Source organism: Triticum dicoccoides, chromosome 2B, assembly GCF_002162155.2.
Source record: "Triticum dicoccoides isolate Atlit2015 ecotype Zavitan chromosome 2B, WEW_v2.0, whole genome shotgun sequence".
NCBI lineage: Eukaryota > Viridiplantae > Streptophyta > Magnoliopsida > Poales > Poaceae > Triticum > Triticum dicoccoides.
Genome location: NC_041383.1, coordinates 655,951,959 through 655,975,522, shown reverse-complemented (window position 1 = coordinate 655,975,522; position 23,564 = coordinate 655,951,959). Strand labels below are relative to the sequence as shown.

At 41.3% G+C, this 23,564-nt stretch overlaps 1 protein-coding gene and 1 long non-coding RNA gene across 2 annotated transcripts in view; both read left to right on the top strand.

Annotated features, from left to right (window-relative positions):
• LOC119361108 overlaps positions 1-10,750 on the top strand; it is a 17,523-nt gene extending 6,773 nt beyond the window's left edge. The window contains exons 2-5 of the mRNA XM_037626475.1: positions 9,499-9,603; positions 9,694-9,958; positions 10,040-10,215; positions 10,319-10,750. Of these exons, the coding sequence (XP_037482372.1) occupies positions 9,499-9,603; positions 9,694-9,958; positions 10,040-10,215; positions 10,319-10,570 (798 nt within the window). The 3' untranslated portion in view covers positions 10,571-10,750. The remainder of the gene's footprint in view (positions 1-9,498; positions 9,604-9,693; positions 9,959-10,039; positions 10,216-10,318) is intronic.
• A 9,878-nt stretch (positions 10,751-20,628) lies between these two features.
• On the top strand, positions 20,629-22,551 carry LOC119368225. Its single transcript, XR_005176570.1, has 3 exons — positions 20,629-20,682; positions 20,767-20,835; positions 22,477-22,551. It is a non-coding gene; the product is annotated as an uncharacterized LOC119368225 (long non-coding RNA).
• Positions 22,552-23,564: the final 1,013 nt, after the last annotated feature.

Sequence of the window (23,564 nt, the reverse complement as noted above, 5' to 3'; positions counted from 1 at the left end):
CACCCGCTCGCTAAACTAGGTCGCGAGCTCATTCATTTGGCATTTGAATTTGTCCCATTCGGCTGTGAGTTGGATGGGCACTAATTCAAGTTGTTGCCCCCCTCCGGGTTCTTCTTGGTGATGGGGGTAAAAATGGTATCAAATTTGGCAATCATATCGTGCCTGCCTCCATCATGAAGTCTTTGTGAGCGGAATCGTAGCTTGTTGATCCATCAACTCTATCGGGGTCGAGGTCATAGGACAAAAATTTGTTGAAGTTGTCTATGACAAAATTACGACCTCTGTAGTGAAAAGCCTAGCCCTTGGTGAAGGGGACTACGAGGATCTGGGAATCAACTCTCTTGGAGGAGAAGCAAAGAGTACAGAGGTCAAGATTTTGGCCTAGAGAGCGTCCGTCAATCTTGGTCGAGAGAGCCATCCCGAGCCGATCAAAGGATCTCTTCTCACCACCCCCTAATTCCTAAGTGAACTGGCGGTGTTTTGAGACCGACAATGCCATCGAGCGATGAATTATTTGTTTGAAGGGGTACACGAGGAGGATCGGTTTGGTATGACACGAGACAAGGGATTTACCCAGGCTTGGACCCTGCTGGAGAAGGCAAGACCCTAATCCTACCTTTGGTAGTTTGTATTGCTCGATTGCTAACCAACAATAGGGAGGACCATCAGAGAGAGTGATTGCTTGGGTTACTATTGGCAGAGAGTATAAAGTAGGGAATATGTGAGAAACACTAGCTTCTGTGTGTTCTAGAATGTCTTGGATGCCCCGAGAAGGTCCTCCCTATTGTTGGTGTTCTAGAATATCTGGATGGGCTGGGGTTGCATGGCTTGGATCAGATCGTTGGTGGGGTCACCCTTCGGTCCTGGTGAACCGCGCCGTGCATTGGTCACCTCCAAGTTCCATGCCTTTTATGTGAGTACCAATTAGGCTGGTGCACTAGCCAGTGCTATGCTCAACCAACTAACAAGGACTTTATCCATTTAGATAGGTCGACATGGCACATCCTCACCACATGCACAATGACATATTGGTTGTGTCATTTGTACTTCTGTTTGTAAATTTATGCAAACAAATATGTGTCGACTGCTCTCTCCTATGTGAAGGAGAATGGGTTGGGCAAGATCTTTACCTTTTTCACATAATTGTTTTTGCATCTTGTGTTTTATTCCTTAATGGGCCACTTCATAGCCTGCTTGGTGAAATGAAAGATCTTCTATTCATGCTAGTGCTACAAAATATTAAAGTACATTTAGTTTGTGTCACAAGTTAAAGAACTTCGGAAGCAACAATAGTGGCAGTGGTGAGGTATGTGGTTGCAAAAAGTTGGCGACATAATGATCCCAACACATCTGGTTGAGCCAAAAATACATGTATCACACGTGCCATGGAGACACGGGTTCATGGATGCGCAATCGCTCACTTTTTGCATGGATGGCCTCGAGTGCAAAGCAACAGTCGAGCAATAGGAGATGGGAATCGTAGATCCAGGGATTGCAGTCATTTCATGAACTATTTAAACTCCCATGGAAGCCAAGCCACCTCAGTTGTAGGACACTCCTAGAAGCAAGGACAATGTCTGGCTTATTCTAGGTATGTACTAAAACCAAGAATCCATTCCTGCAATTTGCCCGATTAGCACATATATCTACATTTTTATCCTATACTTAAAGCAAAGGTCTTTAGTTTTTTACTCTTCCTTTGATTTCAAGTGTGAATTGTGATGAGGATTGACTATTAATCTGCTCATTTTGGAAGACGCTGGCGTTTGTCACATGCCATAGGGACCTAATCTTCATTACAACCACTTCTTCGTATACCTAGAGCTTGTGTTTGTGGATCTGCATTTGGCTCCTATGCATGACACTAATCTTAAAAGGAACATGAAGCATTGGGAGTTAGAGAACTAAGGTTAGCCCACTTATTGTTAATAGAGTATTGCTTCTAGTGGCAGCCCCAAGAGATAAAAATAGATAAACAAAATACTTTGATCCATACCTTTTATTCAAATATGTGAAGTTAAAGTACATAAAGGCATCAAGAATGGTGCTCCACAATTGATCCACTACCAATGCCTCAAAGACATGCTTTAGTGACCAAGGTCTTACTTTTTGGGGTGTTCTTAATACAAGGCATGCTCCCATCTTTCAATCATTATTTCTCAACATTCCCAAAGGATGATGCAACCTCAAAGTCATGCTTCAATTACCAAAGCCTTCTTTTTTTAGCGAAGAGCGATGCATACGTCAGAAGATATTATTTTAGCTCGCCATGTTGTAGTGATTCCACCTGTATGATTGGGACCGGATGCAAACACCTTATATCCACATTATAAATCTATGACTAAGTAAAACATGTCTCAAGATTATTTGAGTGGTATCAATTCCAGTCAAGTGTAATTAAAAATCTTGTATAGTTATACCAGTTAAGATGGCAGCATATAGGATTATGAGTGCTTGGACAAGATTCTAATTGCTTCTTTTCCATATACAACTTCTTGTCATGTTTGCTTTGAATGTATCAATATGGCTAGGGCATGGAAGAACCTCTATGTTCACACTCATGGCACTATCAACTACCAAATTTCAACCTTGTTCTATGATGTGAGAGCCATCTGGGACCATTAACCATGATGTTAATTTAGTGAGCTCCCTCGAAAGGATCTAAATTTATGTGTCTGTAAAAAATTTCCAATTGGTTGGGAACTTGTGTAACATTTACAAACAATGTGTTGTAATGTTGAACTTCTCAAGGTGAGTAACTATTTTAGTTTGTGATACTCAATTGGTAATATATTAGACAAGCTAATGATGTTTCCAACAGTAGAATTATCCCTAGAAAGAAACAAATTTTTATCATTTGAAGCATAAATTTTATTATGGAAAAATGGTATAGGGTCTTTCACTTTCTCCCTTGATGGGCCAGTAAATAGCCTCCCTCATAAAACATAAATAAAATTCTATTTTAGTCAGTGTGTTAGATTAGGAAGCCCCATTGAGTATCTGCTAGGAGACAAATAAGTTGTTAGAATATAAAGAATAGTGATGGCATGCAAGTTGTAGCAGGAAGTTGACAATGGGATTGTTCCATCATAGTTGACGGGGCTGAAAATTAATGTACTATACATGCCGCAGATATGGGGGTCATGACCAGGCAATAAGCAGAGAAGAACCATAGATTCGGGAACATAACTCGTTTGTTGTGCGACACAAACTCCATGGAAGCCAAGATGGCATCAGGGGAAATACACTCCCTGGCAGCAAGACGATACTTTCCTTGTTAGGCGCTATAAATGAAGCACCCATTCCCGCAATGGTTTTGATCAATGCATGTATCTTAAATTTGTCTTACACTTTGATAAAAGTCTTCAAATTTTTTATCCTATTGTTTTCATGTATGAAAATTGTTGAGGGCTTACTACCAATCAACACATTATGGAAGACCTTAGCATTCCTCTCGTGCCATAGGCACCTACTTATCATGAAAACCACTGAGTTATAGGCCATGTGATTATCTTTCAAGATGTGTGGATGGCTTCCTTGACACCATAAGATAAAACTAATTAATTATTCTATCATCAATTGGACAACATTAGATGGACTGAATAGTGGATTGGTAGAGCTTATTTCAGTCACAACAATAACATATTACCTTTTGTTATATACATGCCCTTCCTTTTCTACGACACCATTTGCATAATCAACCCGCGGCCTTGTGGGTTGCTGACTCGCTGGTCTCCACCTTGCCTCGCCAACCAATGGCCGCCACCAGACCGTCTTTGATCTATGCTCATTATCACTAGTTGCTTGCTACCTTGCCAGCGCATACGCCAGTCTGTGCCCTGTTTTGGTGCCGTCTTCGTGCAAGATCACATGTATACAAGTGGCCTCCTAATCGCGAGGGTTTGAGGTTCATCCCGTGTAACTGTTAGTAGTTTTAGTGTGTGCATACGAGTAGTCAGGCATTAGCAAAGAATACATTAACAATCAGGACCAGCTGGTACGGGTGCACGACTTAGTTCAAATCTTCAAACACGTAGCATACTAGTAATACATACATGGTTTTCACACTAAAGTTTATGTATGGTAGTGTCCAAGTGAAGCCATTGCTGGCTTCAACACTGGGTGTTAGGCAACCAATGTTAGATCATTCATTGTTAATGGATCATTTCTCTAGAAGCACCCCTGTTGGTCAAAGGGGTAAATAAACTACTTAGTTTGACACGCTTCCTCCAAGTATGTAATTTGAAGGAGAAACAAGCATCAAAAGTGGAACTCCTTAATAGGTCTGGGACCAATGCCTCAAATGCATGCTTCAATACCAATATTCTTCGTTTCGAGGTGCTTTTAATACAAGGCATGATTGATCCTTTAAGTCTTGTATCCCAACATGCCCAAAGGATGATGCAACCTCAAAGTCCTACTTCAATTCCCGAAGACTGCTTATTGGAGCGAAGAGTGATGTGCAATGGTGAAAATTTTAACCAGCCCAATTTTAATGATTACCTCTTCAGTAATGTGCTTTATGAAGGATGTGAGTTGTAGTGTTGTAGTGATTGAAGCTCCCATGGTCATAGGTCGGACGAATACACCAGACATCCTTGTCGTAACTTTGTTAGTAAGTAAACACATGTATCAAGATGCTTTGACTGCTATCAATTATAGTTGAGTGTACAAAATTGAGTATCTTGTATGGTTATACAGGCTGAGTTGGTTGCATATGAGATCATGAATTCTCAAAAAAGGTTCTACTTGCTTCTTTTGCATCTATAAGATCCTATCCATACTAGTTTTAGCTGAATCGTTATGACTAGTACATGGAAGCACACCCGTAAGTCACACTCATTACATTATCAACTAATGAAAATGCAAGCCTTCTTCTATGATGTGACCGTTGATGAATAATGCTTCACTGATCTTACGATTTAAAGCTTGTCATGGAAGATTGTAGAGAGAGGGATGGTGCCCGAAGGGTTCTCATTAGTGATGACGATGACATAATGTTTTACCTTGGTTTAGGACCCCGTATGCATAACAACCTATATCATGCCTATCTATGATTATTGATGACCATAGATTGTTACAATGGCATTTTTTTATCTATCGAGTTACGGTATGAGTGGGCCCTTTGGTGGGGGCTGGTACTGCCCTTTGGTGGGGGCTGGTACTGCCCTTATATAGCCAGGCCCAGGTTGATAGTTTGGTACCAATCTTCAATGGTTACGATATGATTAGACGTTTCGCTGTTATGAGGTGAAAATTTCCTGCGACCATATAATCCCTAAAGTAGGTATCCCGACCCTTTTCCCATACATGTTCCTACTCGAGTGCAGAGGGCGCAAGACTTTGGAGTACTTATATACCGGGTCCTGTAATAAGGTCCAGGTGTGTCGTCTCTCTTTCTCCCTCCCTCCCTCTCTCTCTCTATGTGTGTGTGCCCCTTCTTAGAGTGGGTATCCTTCCTCACCGACAGCGAGAGTCATTAAGGATCATTAATCAGGAGATTAACTTGGCAAGGTCATGTCAGAAATCCAAATTTGTGTGTCTTTGTAGAACATTCACAATCGGTCAGTAACTTATGTGACATTTACTAACATTGCATTGTAATGTTTAATAACTTATTATGTTGAGTAACTATGTTTATTTGTGATATTAGATAAGATATTTGAAGAGGTAATTATCTTGTCAATAAGAGAGCTGTTCAAAGAAACAAACTAAATTTCATTGATTTTAAGCATATCTCTAACCTAGTTTGAATCAAGGGAAAATTAAATGCGCTGTCATGCACTAGAGTCCTTCCTTGTGACCTATGTGAAGGAAGGTTCTGTACTTTATTTGAATTAACACCCACAAAAACTCTCCACTTAAAACAATAGCATAAATTCCACTAATAAAATAGCGAGGTAGAAAAACACTATGGGGATGACTTTAGTAAGATGACAAGGATCCTATCAAAGGACATCCTCCATGAATGGTAGTGAATTTGACCATGTTTTATTTTGCTTCTACGAAAGTGTCTTATATAAACTTTGTCAGGTTATAATACTAATACCATCTATGGAAGATACCATTTATGAAGCTAATATCTTACACCATCATCATACAATTATTTCCTATAAATTCAAGCTACTAACCATTCATGTTGGAAATTCTCAAGTGAACAAAACCTAACGTAACATGCTAACCATTCCTCACCTACATGATGGAATGGAACCCTGGCTCACTATAGATTTTTTTACACCCATCTCTAGAAAATTGATGTCGATGTTAGCATCACAAGACTCTCCATGGCCATGCCTTGTTAAAGGTCATGGCATATAAATTTCAACCTTCCTCAGCTATAATGTTAGTACCAAAATCACATCATGATTTAGTGTTGCAATCATACACCTATATATACATAAGAGCACATTGTGTATTAGGCTTAGGCGTGGGCCCAGATCCTTTTGAGCTCATGATCCCCAAGGATCCTAATAATAGGGTCTATGTGGAGACCTAGTTCCCAATAGCATTGTTAGATTAAAATAATGTCAAACTATGGGGGAGAGATAACAAACACCATTGCTAGTTCATAAAAAATATCTACTAAGAATGTTGTGTATGTTGGGATTTGAATTCGGTGTGTTACACTTAATGATGGCAGAGTTACTCATTGCATGTAGTCAAGCTTCTAACATGGGTATATTGCCTAGCGCCTACAGAAAGAAATATGTATATATAAAATCTACGATAGTACTACAAGAAGTTGTTAAATATTTATAATGACAATAGATTATCATAGATTTGTTTTTCCCTTATATCACTTATTAAGCACAACTTTAAGCTATGTAAGGGGAAAACAAATTAAGTGTCGATAGCTACCCTGATAATTACCATGGAGAAATTAAGGGGCCACTTAATTTATAACTAAATCAAAAAATGTTCTTGGATAATTTTTAAAAATCGTAATACTAAATTACCATTATTGTTAATATATGTATAAAACCAAAATTGATAATAAGTCATTGCAATATGTAACGACAAACATATATATTATTTGTATTTGTTGTTGATCTCATGGATTAACCAATTAATGAGTGAACCAACCACTTGGTTTGTTTGAATTCCTTACAAGTTTATAAATTTATTCAAATAATAGTTGTGTTGTTGTACATGTAATTTTAAATATCTTTATTTTGTGGAAAGTGATTAAGGCATCCCCTTCTGTATGCTACCAGTCCTTCTATCGCAATTTCCTAGTTCATCCCCAACTGACTCAATCTAGTTTTAGAAGTGAGATTTGGCTTATTGGATTCTAGATTGGGGATTGTTGTTGAGTTAGAGTGATACATGATTGTGTTAGATATATTAGGATGGCCTAGGCTTTTAAAACTTTGCACGGAGAATTTTGTCACCTATGATTATAGTTACAATGTATTGGACATAAAGGTCAAATTAGGTATATGCCATGATTGTTACAAAACAATATGATCTATTTAAGATAACACATCCACTCCCCTCCAAGTGTTCAGAGGCAGGATTCGATCAAGCCCCAAGCTAAGCAGAAACTAAGTCTCAGTAACTACCTTGAGAAGTACCACATAACAAGGCATAGAAAAAATTACCACAAAAATGCATCAATATGCCCCCCCATCATAGTGAGAAAATCAACTAAATGGAGGAGAGAAAATGACAATTCTACCAACCTAGTATCAGGGTGTAAATTTTACTAAGCTACATGTGAGGTTGAAACCCTTCTAGAATCTTGAGCTAGAGTTTTGGTTCTTGGTTTCTCAAATATGATCTAGCCATTGGTGGCAAGGTGTCGTGGGTTGTCTACTATCAGAAAGTGCGCAGACATGTAGCAAGAACTAGGATGCACCTAGACAGTGAGCCTGCCCGGGAAGAGAGGAAATTTGCAACAATGTAGAATGCTCGAGGATGAAGTTTGGGTTCGACATAGTCAATATGAAGGCAGTGTGCTCTATTATTTAAATAGTTGTTCATATAGAATCGACTTCATGAATTAGTGTTGCAAGTCAGCTATCTAACTACCGATGTGCTAGGTTTGTTTTCTTAGTCCATTAGGATGATTGGAGAGGCAGAGGAATAGGTATGCTTAAAATCCGAGATTTAGAACCAAGTCTCATATCAACTATAGGCATTGAAAATTTCCAAGGCCCAACCAATGGCATTGGTGCATGGTACCAGCTCCACCTTCATTACCTCGTATTTATTTGCATCTCCCTTAGCCAACTGTTGCCCTAGCCCCTCCTCCTCGCCCTTGTTGCACCTTGGTAACCCCTCTCACGACATCTTCCTTGCCAACCATAGGCTGCGTACCTCCCAATACTTGGTACATGGTTGCTTCATGTCAAGTGACACAGTTCTCATGCCCATCGATTAGTGGTCTTCGCATGATCTTCCAGCTCGTCACTTGGAAAGTATCTATTTTCAAGATATATTTAAGCTTAGTGTTTGATGAACATCTAAGATTGCCTGACAACATGTGTCTTATAACCAACTAGTGTGTGGAGGAGGTGAATTGTTGTTTATTTAAAAATATTTTAGTTACTAGTGGCGTAGTTATAAACAAGGGGAGAATCAGTTTCAGGATGTCTTCTCTCAGAAGATACAATGGTAAGTATAGTGTGAAATAGTGTGAGCTTTTCCAGAGGAGAGAGAGTGAGTGAGAGAGAGAGATGATTTATGTAGGTTTATGCTGATTTTGATGCCATTTAGCAATATTTTCAGGAGGATTGCATGTCGGTTGCCAACGTGACGTGTGCAGGCTCCCTAGCAGCTATATTATGTTTGATGCATGATAGTGATTGTGGAACAAAATGGGATTATAAGATTAAAATATATAACAGACATTATTTACAGGGTAATTTCTTATATTTTTGAGTTACTTGTAATTACATAAAAATATATTTGGTTCTTTCTTCTTAGAATTAGCGAAATTAAAGTCTACATATGTTCGTATATTAAATTGAAGAAGTAAGGACATTTCTACCGTCTTCTATCTTGTAGGTAATATTTTTTATTTTGTCTGCTCAATATATATGTAGCACAAAAATATCAATACTACTATGGCACTCTTACATATTAATACCATGTAAACAGAACTTGACAAAAGAACTAATATAGAACCTCCACTAAATGTGTAAAATACATCTTTGATGTCCGATTTTTGATGAATGTTCGTGTTCTAGCGCATGTAGCTCTTGAATGTTGATCTTTTTAAGATAATGCCTTCCACTTGACAGCTATACAAAGCACATGCATTTACCAATTATGTGATTGTTAATATGAGAAATGTACATAATATTGGATTCCTAGTTCTTAAATTTATGTACACTAAATGTGTTTGAATTTTAATCTCTTGAATTTCACAAACTAAAATTTTCCTCCATTGCATACTGTATATATAACATTAATATCACATAAATAAATATGGATTAACAAATTTAAGTTTTTATATGGCATCACTAACATGTTTATGCATGCAAATGTTTGAAGTCATGCTGCCTGACATGCAAGAATGACCGTGGGAATTGCAGTACTGATGGAACAACAAAACGTTGTGTTGAAGTAACTCTGCGCCAGACATTTTGTAAAAGTGTGGTATGTAATAAAATTGTCTATGTCTGAAGCAAAATTTATTTTATTTTAGTTTTATTTGCGGTGTTGTAATTAATTTATTTTCAATTACAGAATATTACATGTGACATGAGAGAAGCCGTAAACAGCATCTCAGGAAATAAAGTTGTCCTATGTACCCCTGAAGGTTTTCACTATAAGGTCAATGTGACTAAAAGGATTGATGTCACGAGTATTCATGGTGCTAGATGGAACGAGTTTCTATTTGATTACAATCTATTGGAGGGAGATAAAGTTCTACTTATAGTTACAATATATGGTTTGCTTGTTGCTGCCATAAGTAAGGAAAATGTTTTTAAAATCAGGTCACCGACAGCAGGTTCGTAGGTTTGCACACTATACATGTGTTTTTATTCCGAATAATAAATTGAGAAACTGATTACTTTTCTTTATGTTTTAGTTGCACAGAGTGTTGAAGATGATGTCAAACATATTATAGATGATGTTGTGATGACGAGAGGTTGTCGTCTTATGGTGGATGAAGATGATAATTTGGTTCAATGCATAAGAACTTATGGTGCTTTCGCGATTTCTTCATTTGTGCATAGGATAACACAAAGCGACATGGGAAAAATGGTAATAATTTTAGCTCTGATATGAAAATCAAGAAATGATGTATATCTTATATTTGTATGATGTTTCTAACGTTTATTACTAACTGAAAAACACACAATTGCAGAAAATACCACGAGAAGTTGCTGATGAATTAGATGTTTGCAATGAAGGAATGACACTGTTAGTAATGTACAAGACTTTCAATCTTGAAATCGACGGAACATACAAGAAAGCACCACCCAAAGATGGAAGAATTGTGCTAGTGACTGGATGGAAGGTTTTCTGTGAGCAAGCAGGGATTATGAAGAATAAAGCCATCATGATGCAGTTCTTCAAGAGAAATGATGACCTGGTTATAGTAACCACTTTATTATAGACGGCATACTATGTGGATGGTATGAAATAGATAGCATAGTGTTCTATGCAATATTTCCGTAATGCATAATTCATGTGTTCTCCTTGACTTGAAAACTCTAACATTCGTTGCTATGGATATTTGATATGTTTCTATGGCGAACTAAAGTTGGGGAGCCAAGAATAAGTTTTGTGTTGTGAAATAATTTGGCACTTCAAATATATTTTGAGTACTGAATCGTTGTGATCCTGGTTGTTTTTCTGAAAGTATGTACTATCTTGCTGTAAAATATCTGGATGTGTGGTTAATAACAAAAGTTTACTTGAATATGTTTGCTCTTTGTATAAAATGTAACTCATTGGATTTGCCAGAAGCACTAATATTATTCAATTGCATGATATCACGTACACAGTGGAGGATAGAATGCATTGTAAGTTTTGAAATTGATAAGAAAGGAAGAACATGATTGCAACTTAGGAAGTCTGATGTATAATAATAAGAATTGCTTACAATTGCCTCATATGGCAATATATTAACACATATTAACATGAGGAAGGTTAACTCCATCTCATGATAAAATGTTGTTTCATTGCATCTGCTTCAGACAATATTAAATTTAAAAATAAATGATCTACACACCTTCAGTGTATCTATAATCTTTTGCATTGATCATACCACATTTCCACCATTTATGTAAAAAAGTTTATTTGGACTAACCTATGAATATAGTACCCCGTGTGAGTTTCTGTTTTCCATTTTCAAGAAAAATAGGTATTTCAAACCTTCAAAAAATCAATAAAAATACAAGGATGGATTTTGCACCAAAGAGCATTAGGAGACCTGGACTTGGGCCACGAGGGCCCACAGGGTGCCTAGGCGCCCACAACCAAGGGGTGATGGGAGGGCACCAAGGCACAACAAGAAGCTTCTAGAGCCTACCTATGGCCGCAAACTTGCCTCCAATGAAATCCAACTTCATGTCTATACACTAGTCATGGACGTCCTTGCTAATTACGTAATCCAGAAGGTTTCTTTCTCCAATTCCCACGTCTTTTGTAACTTAAGGCTCTAGGATGTTGGGCTTCCTCAATGTAAGCAAAATAACATTCTTACCATTTTTTCAACAGCTTCTAGAGCATGGACCACCGATCTAGAAAAGGAAACTTATCGATGATATAATTGGACATGTGTTGGATTAAAGCCTTCATCTCTATAGTCATCGAGTAATCCAGAAGGTAAACTGGACACTATATTTTTCAAACATTTTGCGATGGAAAGAAATAAGAAATGTGACTGTTGTGTAATGCTCATGTAAGCTACATTGTAATTTAACCAAGACGTTGATTATGAACTGTTGATTATCTCTTATTCTCTTGTCGAGGTGTTCTTATATCTTAGATAGCTTCTGCTATAAATATCATATCATATTGTGTGAAATGCACAAAATAGTTTAGCCTGGTTTTGTTTGTTTCTGCTTTAGTGTGTACCATGATATGCCATATCATTTTGCCGTGAGCTTTGTCACTAATCCGGTGTCGATTTCTTCAGGCTTCTGAAATAAGTGACGTTGATTAGTAGATAGAGATGGCTAAGGATTTTGGTAGCAACGATATGCGTCTGTGATCAACCAGTCTATTCATCCATAATATACAACCTCGTTCAGAAATGTATAAAATATGTACCTCCATAATATATTCTATTCATCCATAGACGCATATGTGGTAAGGCTAAACTGCTGTCCTCCCACCCTTTTAGATGCCATGTCGTTCAGGTTTTCAGTTTGAGCATTGCACTTTTGACTGGCTTCTATATTTTGATGTTTGTTTTTAGATGTTCACTAACTATTCTTCCCATCTTGATTTTCCTAGAAATACTCAAGTTCTTCATAGATCCACAAATTATGCATGCCTTATAGCGAAGATTCTTGATATTACATGAACGAGCTATTGGTAGACCCATATGAAAAAAAAAGAATCTCCAAGAAAAAAGGGGATTGCTCCCGTGCGGCTCCTCCAGCCACACCGGGGCATCCAACTCCGGCCACCATCGGTTCCCTCCCCTCCTCCATACTTCCTCACCGCCGCCAAAGGGCGTGGACGGGTGAAGCCTGGTTGGCGCTGGCGGCAGCAGGGCTTTCTTGTCCTCTTGCGCGGGGAGACCCGCGCAGGCCAGTGTCATCGGCTAGGGCATGGCACAGGCTGGGCATCATGGGGTGTGAGTTCTCCGGCGCGTGGAGGATGGCACGGTGATGGGCCGCAGGGATTGGAGGCAGATCCAGTTGGCGTCAAGCCCTAGCTTGCTCTTTGCGCCGGTGCCCAGCTCCCTCTCGCTCTCTCTCTCTCTCGCACGAACGAATATAGAAGAAAAAGAAGACACAAGACTCGGTGGTGTTTTTCCGGCGCACATATGCCTGCCGCAACGACGGTCTTTTCCTCGAGCAACAACTTGAGCCACACACACACCCGAGCAGTACAGCGGAGGGCTTTTTATACCCAGGTTAGCACACACACCAGCACACTCACGCACTCACGCAAGACCCGGCCACTAACCCATGCATGCGCTAGTTCGCCAACAACAGACTAACCACCACATTAGCCACTAACCGCATGCGGTGGCTACTCCCTACGTGCACTTACTCCCTGGAAACTCTCCAACAGAAATGAGTGCTGGTGATCCGCCTGGCCACGCCCACGGCGCGCCCAATGCGCAGGAGGCGGCCTGCTCAACATCGCCACGGCCACAGACACGCACACACATGAACGCATGGCTTATTCCTAACAGATCCAGGGCTGGCGTGCCCGGATCCTCTCTCCGGTGACGGCGGCTCCTCAAGTCGAGTCGGGTTGGATGGGTACATGCAATGTTCCTGGATTTGTTTTGCTTGAAGTAGTCGTTCCTTCTACGTTAGTGGGCGTCTCCGACGAGCACTTCTGCCTCCCGCTCTCCTGGTTCGAGGGACTACTGCCGAGGAGAAAACTTTTGCCCGGATCTGCTGGGAAGTACCGCTTTTCTTTGCACTACTTTCGAACAGTATCAGGAACCAGAGCTTATGCATTGCTTTCTTTTCATAGCGCAGATGGTGCGGCGACGTCTACGAACACTGCTAACCTCCTTGGAGCGCATCATCACGGTGGCGGTCCCATCAAGCTCAGAGGGAAACCTCGGGTTTGGCTTGCCGAGCCGGACAGTGGCAGCCTGTGGCATCATCTACCTTCTTGGAGGCACTGTTTTGAAACTCATCTTTGCCGGAGAAAGGGCGAAGGCGTAGCCGCGTTGGATCACCGCGTAGACGTGCCGAGAAGGGTCGTTTTCTCTTGGGAAAACCCTGAATTTGGGTCTCCCAGTTTGGATGATGGTGGTGTCTGGCAGCACACCCCCTCTTGGGGGCATCGTTGTTGGAACAAGTGTTGCCTGGAGGGGTCTAGAGGTGGAGCGGCGTCGTATCTACTGTGTCAACGCCGTCGGACCTCAGAGGCATGGTGCAATGGAGTCTCGGCGGTGGATGCGTCTTGATGGACGAGTGCAGAGGCAGTGGTGATATTTGGCACCGTGACGACATCGACGGCTGACCGGCTTGGCAAGGGTGATGTGGATCTCTTTCTTGAAGATGGGTTAGCAGTATGATGGTGGTGGCGGCTTCTGAAGCGTGTACAGGTGGTGTATGCTTTGGCTCTACTGCACCGGGTGTTTGCTTCTGGTACGTCATGCGGACTGATCGGCGGTTACCGGGCATGGGGGCATTCCCCATTGTTGAGTTTCTAGGTGTGGGTGATGACTTTGAGTTGTTTGGTTTATGTTTTTGTCAGATCTTTGTTAAATAATTAATAATATGACTGTGTGCATCGCTCGATATAGAAGCCGATGCTTGCTCCCTTTTTTGAAAAAAGACCCATATGGAAACTATGTTGTACATGTACAGTATGGAGTGGTTTGTAATTCGTGAAATGATATCTCAGCTAAACAAATTTTTTTACCTGTATGGACATGGTGTAGCACGTTGTGGAGCATGGAGGGCCTCGTCACGAGAATAGTACTAGTACATATGAACCAGCAAAAGCACTCTTCCAAAGTCTAAGTGCCTAATCTACGGCAGCTCTACGACGATCACAAGCTAGTCGTAGATGAGATCCTCTGTGCAGGCGGTGGTCAAACTACCGACCATCTCTTGGTCTCTGCCTCTTTTTGGAAAAGAGGCTGGAATTGATAAGCCCCTTACAACCAACGCAACAATACACCGCTATACAACAAACAAAAGAAAAACTCCGGCAAGATACATGGATGCCCAGGAGCAGCAACAAGGCTCAGAAAACAGAACATCAAGACATCAGGGCCCTCCAAACATGATGGGAGGACCAACGCCGCAAAGGAAGCTAACTCGAGAAGGAGACCAGCCGGCAGAGGAAGCTATGCCATTGCCATTGCCTGTGCGTCCGGCAGATCAGTGCCATCTTGTTCCATCGCCATAAGGAGCCCCCTAGCTCCTCGCCCCAGCTTGAAGGGCGCTGCACCGTCGGGAGATGGAGTGCTCAACACCCTAGAGCGCAAATGGAAGCTAATGCCAAGACAATAGAGGGAGGCCTTCGAGCACATCCAGCTTGTAGATCCTAGCTCCTCAACAATGCGCTACTATTGAAGCATGGCTCCTCAACATGGCGAGGAGAAGTTGTCATCCACACAGATTACCCGACAAACCAGTAAAATGGGAACTTGCTCATAGGAAGGAGCCTCCAAGGAGGAAACGACCCCACAACGCCACCACCACCCGGTCTGGAACATGTCAAACTAAGAGTTTTCACCCAGAGCCCATGGTTGATGCAGGTCACCCATGGTGACACCTCCAAGGAGGGGAACAGCACACAGAAGCATCGCTATCATCGACACCGACACCGCCGGACACTACAAGAAATATGTCAACTTATGACCTTCTGTCAGTGACCCTCGAGGAATTGGTCATAAATTTATGACCATTTTAGACCAATTGGTCAAAAGCTTTCTGGGGGGCTCTAAACCCTAAACCATAATGACCATTTTGGTCAGAAAGGTCATAATTTCATTAGAGGAAATGGTCGTAAAGCAAACATCGCTAGTTCGCTGCCTTATTTCTAGTTGTTAACGACCAATATAGATGGTCATAGCCTTGTAAATTGTGGTGGGTTGCGATGACTATGTGCCATCTCATCAGTTTTGCCTATGTGTCATGTCCATGTGGCAGTTTTTGGCCTAGGTTGTGAAGCAACCTATATTTCTGTCATGGCCAAAATTCCCAAACAAATCTCATAAATTCTTTGGGTCATATCTTCGTCAAATATGTAAAAACCTTCCTTGCCTAGTTCAAAAATAATTCAAAAATATTCATTTTCCTATTCTGTTCAGAATAACAGTTTGTGAAGGAAGTACCACTTTGGCATGTCCAAATAGCATCCATTTTCTACAGTGCTTTCCTATGCCCAAATAACCATCCTCCACCAAATGCCAGCTCAATCCATTCATTATTTTGAGCCGAGCTTCAACATTCGTAGTTATGGCCAGTGTGGTAGTTTGCAAAGCAAGTACCACCTAGGCCCCTCCTTTTGAGCTGAAAATTTGTGAAAACGGTCTTCTTAGTAACTGATCATCCGCAGCCAAACTCACGCCCATTAGCCGTGTACATTTCCCGTACCGCTAATCAAACACTTGGCTGCTAATTCATGTTTGAGCATCGATTGGTCTCCTCATGAGAATCTTATGTTGTAATTTTCTTCCTAGCACCAACCTGGGGAGTGCCCAACCCACTAGACATGCCTAGGCCGCCCAGAACACATGGCAACGCCACAGTCACGCGGTGACCACGCGGCGGGCATGCGAGTTTACGCGCTCTAGAATTGGGGCCCTCGGCCACCGCCCAAACCTCGACGTATCGCCACCAAACCATGTATTTATGATTAAATAGGTCCTTATGTAACTAGAAATGATTTTTGGAAAAAATAAATAGCAAACTATGAGGCAGCTGCAGTTCAAATTTGACCCGCTTCCAACTGAATCGGCAGAAATTTGTCTTTTTCACGAGAGGTAGATCAAAAAAATTTACACCAGACCATTTTGTCAATTGTGCATTAAATATGGCCTAGTATTTTATAAAAATTATTTGGTCCAATTTTGCAACAATTATTTGGTAGTTCCTTCACAAAAAAACCTCCTTTCGGGCACTCGGAAAATGTAAAATGGTTTTTTCGTCCAACAAAAATGAAAACTTCCTTAGGCAATATTGTTTGCTATTCCAATATGCACCCTTGTGCACAATATGAGACCATTTGAACAAACTATGCCATGAATGTGGCCATAAGATTGATCATTTGGCTTGAAAGCCATGAATCTTCACACTTGATAGCTCATTTCTGAGAATACTTTTTTAAAATAATTACCGTATTACAAGTTTATTATTTTTCCTGGAAACTTGGTCACATATAATGACACAATGCGAAGGTTTTCTAATTTTTTGATTTTTTTTGAATTTTTTATGCCCGTTTCAAAATGCGGTCAAAACGGCGGGCTTGACCGTTCCTAGCTAGTGGTTGAATCTTGGAATTATTTTGGTGTTTCTATGATTAAATATATACTTATGTACCTAGAAATGATTTTTGGAAAAAATAAAGAGCAAACTATGAGGCAGCTACAGTTCAAATTTGACCCGTTTCCAACTGAATCGACGACAATTTGTCTTTTTCATCAGAGGTGGATCAAAACTTTTTTCACCCAACCATTTTGTCAATTGTGCATTAAATATGGCCTAGTTATTTATAAAAATGATTTGGTCCATTTGTGCAACAATTATTTGGTAGTTCCTTCACAAAAAAACCTCATTTCGGGCACTCGGAAAATGAAAAATGAATTTTCCGTGCAAAGAAAATGAAAACTTCCTTAGGCAACATCGTTTGGAATTCCAAGATGCACCCTTGTGCACAATATTAGATCATCTGAACAAACTATGCCATGAATGTGGCCATAAGATTGATCATTTGGCTTGAAAGCCATGAATCTTCACACTTGATAGCTCATTTCTGAGAACACTTTTTTAAAATAATTACCGTATTACAAGTTTATTATTTTTCCTGGAAACTTGGTCACATATAATGACACAATGCGAAGGTTTTCCAATTTTTTGATTTTTTTTGAATTTTTTATGCCCGTTTCAAAATGCGGTCAAAACGGCGGGCTTGACCGTTCCTAGCTAGTGGTTGAATCTTGGAATTCTTTTGGTGTTTCTATGATTAAATATATACTTATGTACCTAGAAATGATTTTTGGAAAAAATAAAGAGCAAACTATGAGGCAGCTACAATTCAAATTTGACCCGTTTCCAACTGAATCGACGACAATTTGTCTTTTTCATCAGAGGTGGATCAAAACTTTTTTCACCCAACCATTTTGTCAATTGTGCGATAAATATGGCCTAGTTATTTATAAAAATGATTTGGCCCATTTGTGCAACAATTATTTGGTAGTTCCTTCACAAAAAAACTCATTTCGGGCACTCGGAAAATGAAAAATGAATTTTCCGTGCAAAGAAAATGAAAACTTCCTTAGGCAACATTGTTTGGAATTCCAAGATGCACCCTTATGCACAATATTAGATCATCTGAACAAACTATGCCATGAATGTGGCCATAAGATTGATCATTTGGCTTGAAAGCCATGAATCTTCACACTTGATAGCTCATTTCTGAGAACACTTTTTTAAAATAATTACCGTATTACAAGTTTATTATTTTTCCTGGAAACTTGGTCACATATAATGACACAATGCGAAGGCTTTCCAATTTTTTGATTTTTTTTGAATTTTTTATGCCCGTTTCAAAATGCGGTCAAAATGGCGGGCTTGACCGTTCCTAGCTAGTGGTTGAATCTTCGAATTTTTTTGGTGATTCTATGATTAAATATATACTTATATACCTAGAAATGATTTTTGGAAAAAATAAAGAGCAAACTATGAGGCAGCTACAGTTCAAATTTGACCCGTTCCCAACTGAATCGACGACAATTTGTCGTTTTCATCAGAGGTGGATCAAAACTTTTTTCACCCAACCATTTTGTCAATTGTGCATTAAATATGGCCTAGTTATTTATAAAAATGATTTGATCCATTTGTGCAACAATTATTTGGTAGTTCCTTCACAAAAAAACCTCATTTCGGGCACTCGGAAAATGAAAAATGAATTTTCCGTGCAAAGAAAATGAAAACTTCCTTAGGCAACATTATTTGGAATTCCAACATGCACCCTTATGCACAATATTAGATCATCTGAACAAACTATGCCATGAATGTGGCCATAAGATTGATCATTTGGCTTGAAAGCCATGAATCTTCACACTTGATAGCTCATTTCTAAGAACACTTTTTTAAAATAATTACCGTATTACAAGTTTATTATTTTTCCTAGAAACTTGGTCACATATAATGACACAATGCGAAGGTTTTCCAATTTTTTGATTTTTTTTTGAATTTTTTATGCCCGTTTGAAAATGCGGTCAAAACGGCGGGCTTGACCGTTCCTACCTAGTGGTTGAATCTTGGAAATTTTTTGGTGTTTCTATGATTAAATAGATACTTATGTACCTAGAAATGATTTTTGGAAAAAAATAAAGAGCAAACTATGAGGCAGCTACAGTTCAAATTTGACCCGTTTCTAGCTGAATCGACGATAATTTGTCTTTTTCATCAGAGGTGGATCAAAACTTTTTTCACCCAACTATTTTGTCAATTGTGCATTAAACATGGCCTAGTATTTTATAAAATTGATTTGGTCCATTTTTGCTACAATTATTTGGTAGTTCCTTCACAAAAAAACCTCATTTCGGGCACTCGGAAAATGGAAATGAATTTTCCGTGCAAAGAAAATGAAAACTCCCTTAGGCAACATTGTTTGGAATTCCAAGATGCACCCTTGTGCGCAATATGAGACCATTTTTTTGATTTTTTCATGTGTAAAAGTAGAAGAAAAACTAAACAAAAAACACAAATCACATATACTCTATTCCCATTGGTGGAGTTGGTTTGACACGGATCGATGACATGGCGCCCATCCATCCATCCATCATCCCACATCCATCCATCTATCTACAGAAAACAAAAAATTAAAAAATTAAATAAAAAGGGAAACCACACGGCCCCACCCACCCCGATCCCATCACTCCCACTAGTCTCCCACCCACCCCGATCCCATCCCACCATCGTCTCCCTCCCAAACCCTACCCGCCGCCGCGCCGCCCACCAACCGCCCCGCTGTCCCGCCATCCATGGCCTCCCCCACGCCGCACCGCCACCAACCACCCCCGTCTCCCTCACCTCGCCGCCGGCCACGACCTCTGCCCTCCCCTCCCCTCACCTCCTCTCATCAGAAGAGATCTGATCCCCCACGCCCTCCTCCTCTCGCCCCTCCCCTTTCCTCACCAGAAGGTAGAGAAGAACCCGAGGGAGGGAGATCCAACGCGATCCAGCCTCGGTCTCCGCTGCCTCGGCCTCGCGCCTCGCCGGAGCAGCTCCGCCGTCGACCGAAGTCCCGCAGGTCGACGTGTTCCCCCGCTCTTCTTCCTCCCTCCGTTTGTGTCTCCCTTTTTTTCTTTCAAGTCTCAATCCCCTCTGTACTTCTTTGTGCAAGGAGGCCGCCATGGACGCAGATCCGCTGGAGCTGCTCAGCCCGCGGTCGGACCCGCCCTCCCTTGACCCCTGCCCGCGCCGGAAACCCTATCCGCTGGCCATGGCGACCGACCGCAGGGCGCAGGCACAGGGCTCGCCTCGACGACAATGCTTCGTATGAATCCCTACTCCCCTCCTTCTCCTCCTCTTCTTCTATCGCTCTCTGACCCCGTCTCGTCTCGTTCTGTAGGCAGGCGCCATGGAGTGGAGCTTCCTCTGCTCGAGATGCCATGGATTGTCGTTCTTCCTCCAGCACGAGGAAAAGCAGAAGCAGCCGCCGCATCAAGGTCTACCACCCTCTCTCTATTTCCTCTTCATCTATCCCCTTCCCTTCCATTCCCTGATGAATGCTTCTCTTCTCTGTTGGTTTGGGTTGGTTGCAGGAAACTTCGACAGGGAGATATGTACCCCAGCCCGCTCCACCGAGCGCACCAAGGTGCCTGATTTGGCAGCTATGGAGGTTCAGCACTATGCCTTTGTTCATCCATCTTCCCCTTGTCTTCTTATTCTGTAGTATTTGTTCATGGAGGTGCGGTTTGTGCAGGCCATCACCAAGGTCCTGCGAGTTTGAAGGAGCAGAAGGTCCAAGGGCCTGCCCACCAAGGCCGCCAAGGTGGTGACTCCCCTCTCTCCCACTCTGTTGGTCTGTTTCCATCATGTATTGCATTAGATGTTACTGATTTATTATGTCAAAGTGAATGCAATTTGGTCAAAAAATAAATAATAATCATGTCATACTGAATGTTTCTCTATGTGCACTCTGAAAACACCATGTGCCAACGGATACAAAACCATTAGATGTTACAGTTGTGGCATTTTCGTCGAGCTCAGCTGCATCCTGCGATGGTTTACTATAGCATCGGCGGCAATCCCATCTTTTCTAAAAACAGGGGGCTGCCGGCCGTCCGGCGCATGCATGGAGATGCGCGCCATGCGCCGTCTATCTTGCAGTAGGGCGGCCAGCCAGGCCGTCTACCTCTTCCTGCCCGTGTACCTGTATCGCCACGCATATGGTCGCTGTGCTCTGCTCTCGGGTCGTAGAAAGGAGGGGAGCGCCCAGTGCATGGCAGCGCTGCTGCTGGGCGTGCATTGGCCGCTTGTCCGTTCCCCATGTTTTCTTGGCTTGGACCAGTTGCCGCGTAAGCTGCTTGATTATCTCTCTCCAGCGGCCAACCTGTTTGTTCATGGAGTAAATTTCTGAATGTACTGTTGTGACTTTGTGATTTCATTTTCTGCGGCAAATAATAAATGGAACAAATTCAAACATGGAATGGAAAATGTATAGAGAACAATGGAAGACGTCCTGGTATTATTGAGTTGCTTTTGTATGAGTTCTTGTTGGCTCTTTTAATTATTTGTTCCTTTTACCGGCTGCATAATTGTGTGCCTGACTGACCAGGCCAGTTTCCAGCTCACACAAGCTGCTAAGCCTGCTGGCATGTGCACTGTAAAGGCCAGCAATTTCTGCATATATTGATTGTCTCTGCAGAAAAGCATTTTTGGCCTCTACGGTTCTACCAAAAGGATTCGAGGCAAACGCTCGTTGCAATATACGAGTATATAATGCTTCTGTGTGTATGCAATACCATTAGATGTTACAGTTTTTCGCTTCTTACCGTTAGCTGTTTGTAGTTTTGTGTCTGTTTGTATCGAGAGCATAGACCGCGGCATGGCATTTTGTCTCAGTTTAGTCTGAACCTTTACCATGTGACTTGTGGCTGTTGAAGTGGATGGTGTTTCATGTTTTTTTTTTCTGGCAGTTGATGGTTCGATATTTTGTGCATGAATGGCAGTGGATGGTTCCATCTTTTTTGTTTCATTGTCTTTTTGTATAGAGAATTGCAGGAGAGCAGTGACATAATAGTTTGTACTTAGTCACTAGTTTGTATCCATCTTCGGTTTGTTATTTTTTCTAGTTCTGCTACTAATTGCTGTGTACTCCTAGTGTTGTAGTAATACATAAATATTAATGCTCAAATATGATGATCTGGCCTGCAGCGCACCTACTGTTTTCATTTCTATGATCAGTTTAGAGAGTTGCACATGTCAGTATATTGTATACTAAAAAATCCTAGCTAGTGAGAACATTTTAGTAACTCCATGAACGCATACTGGTTAGTGTTAGTCATACTATTTATGTACATCTCATTTGCTGTCAATTCTTGCTTATAAGTTATTGGATCCCTCATTGGCTACTGTTTGATGTTCTGTACACATTCTTATTCTTATATGTTCATTCTTGTTTTTTGCAAAGGTGAAGTGCGAATCCAAGTTCGAAGCTGTGAAGCATATCAACAAAGACTAGCATATTATGTGTTGTAAATGTAGGCAATAGTAGGCTTATCTGGGCTGTAGTATACTGTAACGTTTGTAATAGACTAGTGCCGTGTTGGTTTGGATGAATTTCATTTGCTATTTGGATTGTTTGAAATAATGATTGTGTATGTGATTTGAATACCCATCAAATGGAAACCTGACAAGGGGGTCCAAGTTATAATGGTTGTTTGATAGATTTTGAATTTTTTGATGTGTGGGATCAATTTTGTGATAAGAATGACAAGTGGGACCAATCTGATTGGTGGGACTAGTGGCAAAAAAAAGGACGAAAAATAAAAAATTAGTAGAAGGCTGCATCTTAGAAAAAAGCCGAATTAATGGCCCAAGCCCATGTAGCTAGTGAAAATTAACAAGAAAAAATGCATTAAAAAGGCCGAATTGTTGGGCTAGGCCCATGTGGAAAACTTAATTGGACCGGGTTGAATCTTGTGCCACATCAGCTTGCCACGCTGGACGCCTACATGGCCTGGGGAGGTTGCTAGTGACCAAAACGCCACAGTAGACGTATTTTGGTCATAAACGTCTTCGACCATTCCAGAAGAAAGGTCGCTATAGTCAGTTTATGACGGCCAACTTTTGACCTTCTGTTTTTGGTCACAAAAAGGTCGCAAATGGAAATTTGTGACCTTTTAGTGACCAATAGTGGTGGTCACAAGTTGACATATTTCTTGTAGTGGGAAAAAACTTCCGCTTGGGAAAAGACCGCACCTACCAGGTCCATTAGCCATGGGCGGCTAAGGCAAGATGCAGACGACGCCCGAAGCAAAGCGGCATGGCTGTGAAGAACAAACCCGCACGACGGATGCCCGCAAATGGACCACCTCGCTGCCAAAGCGGTCGATGCGACATAAGAGCACCCGCATGGCGACACCCGCTGAAATGGTGTCATCCTGCCCATCGTCCGGAACTGCCGTTCTGGACACCAATAGAAACTACCCTCATCCACCACCCACATGACGGTGGACCGCAAGCACGCAGCCGGCCGCCCTACTACCGCACTTGCGC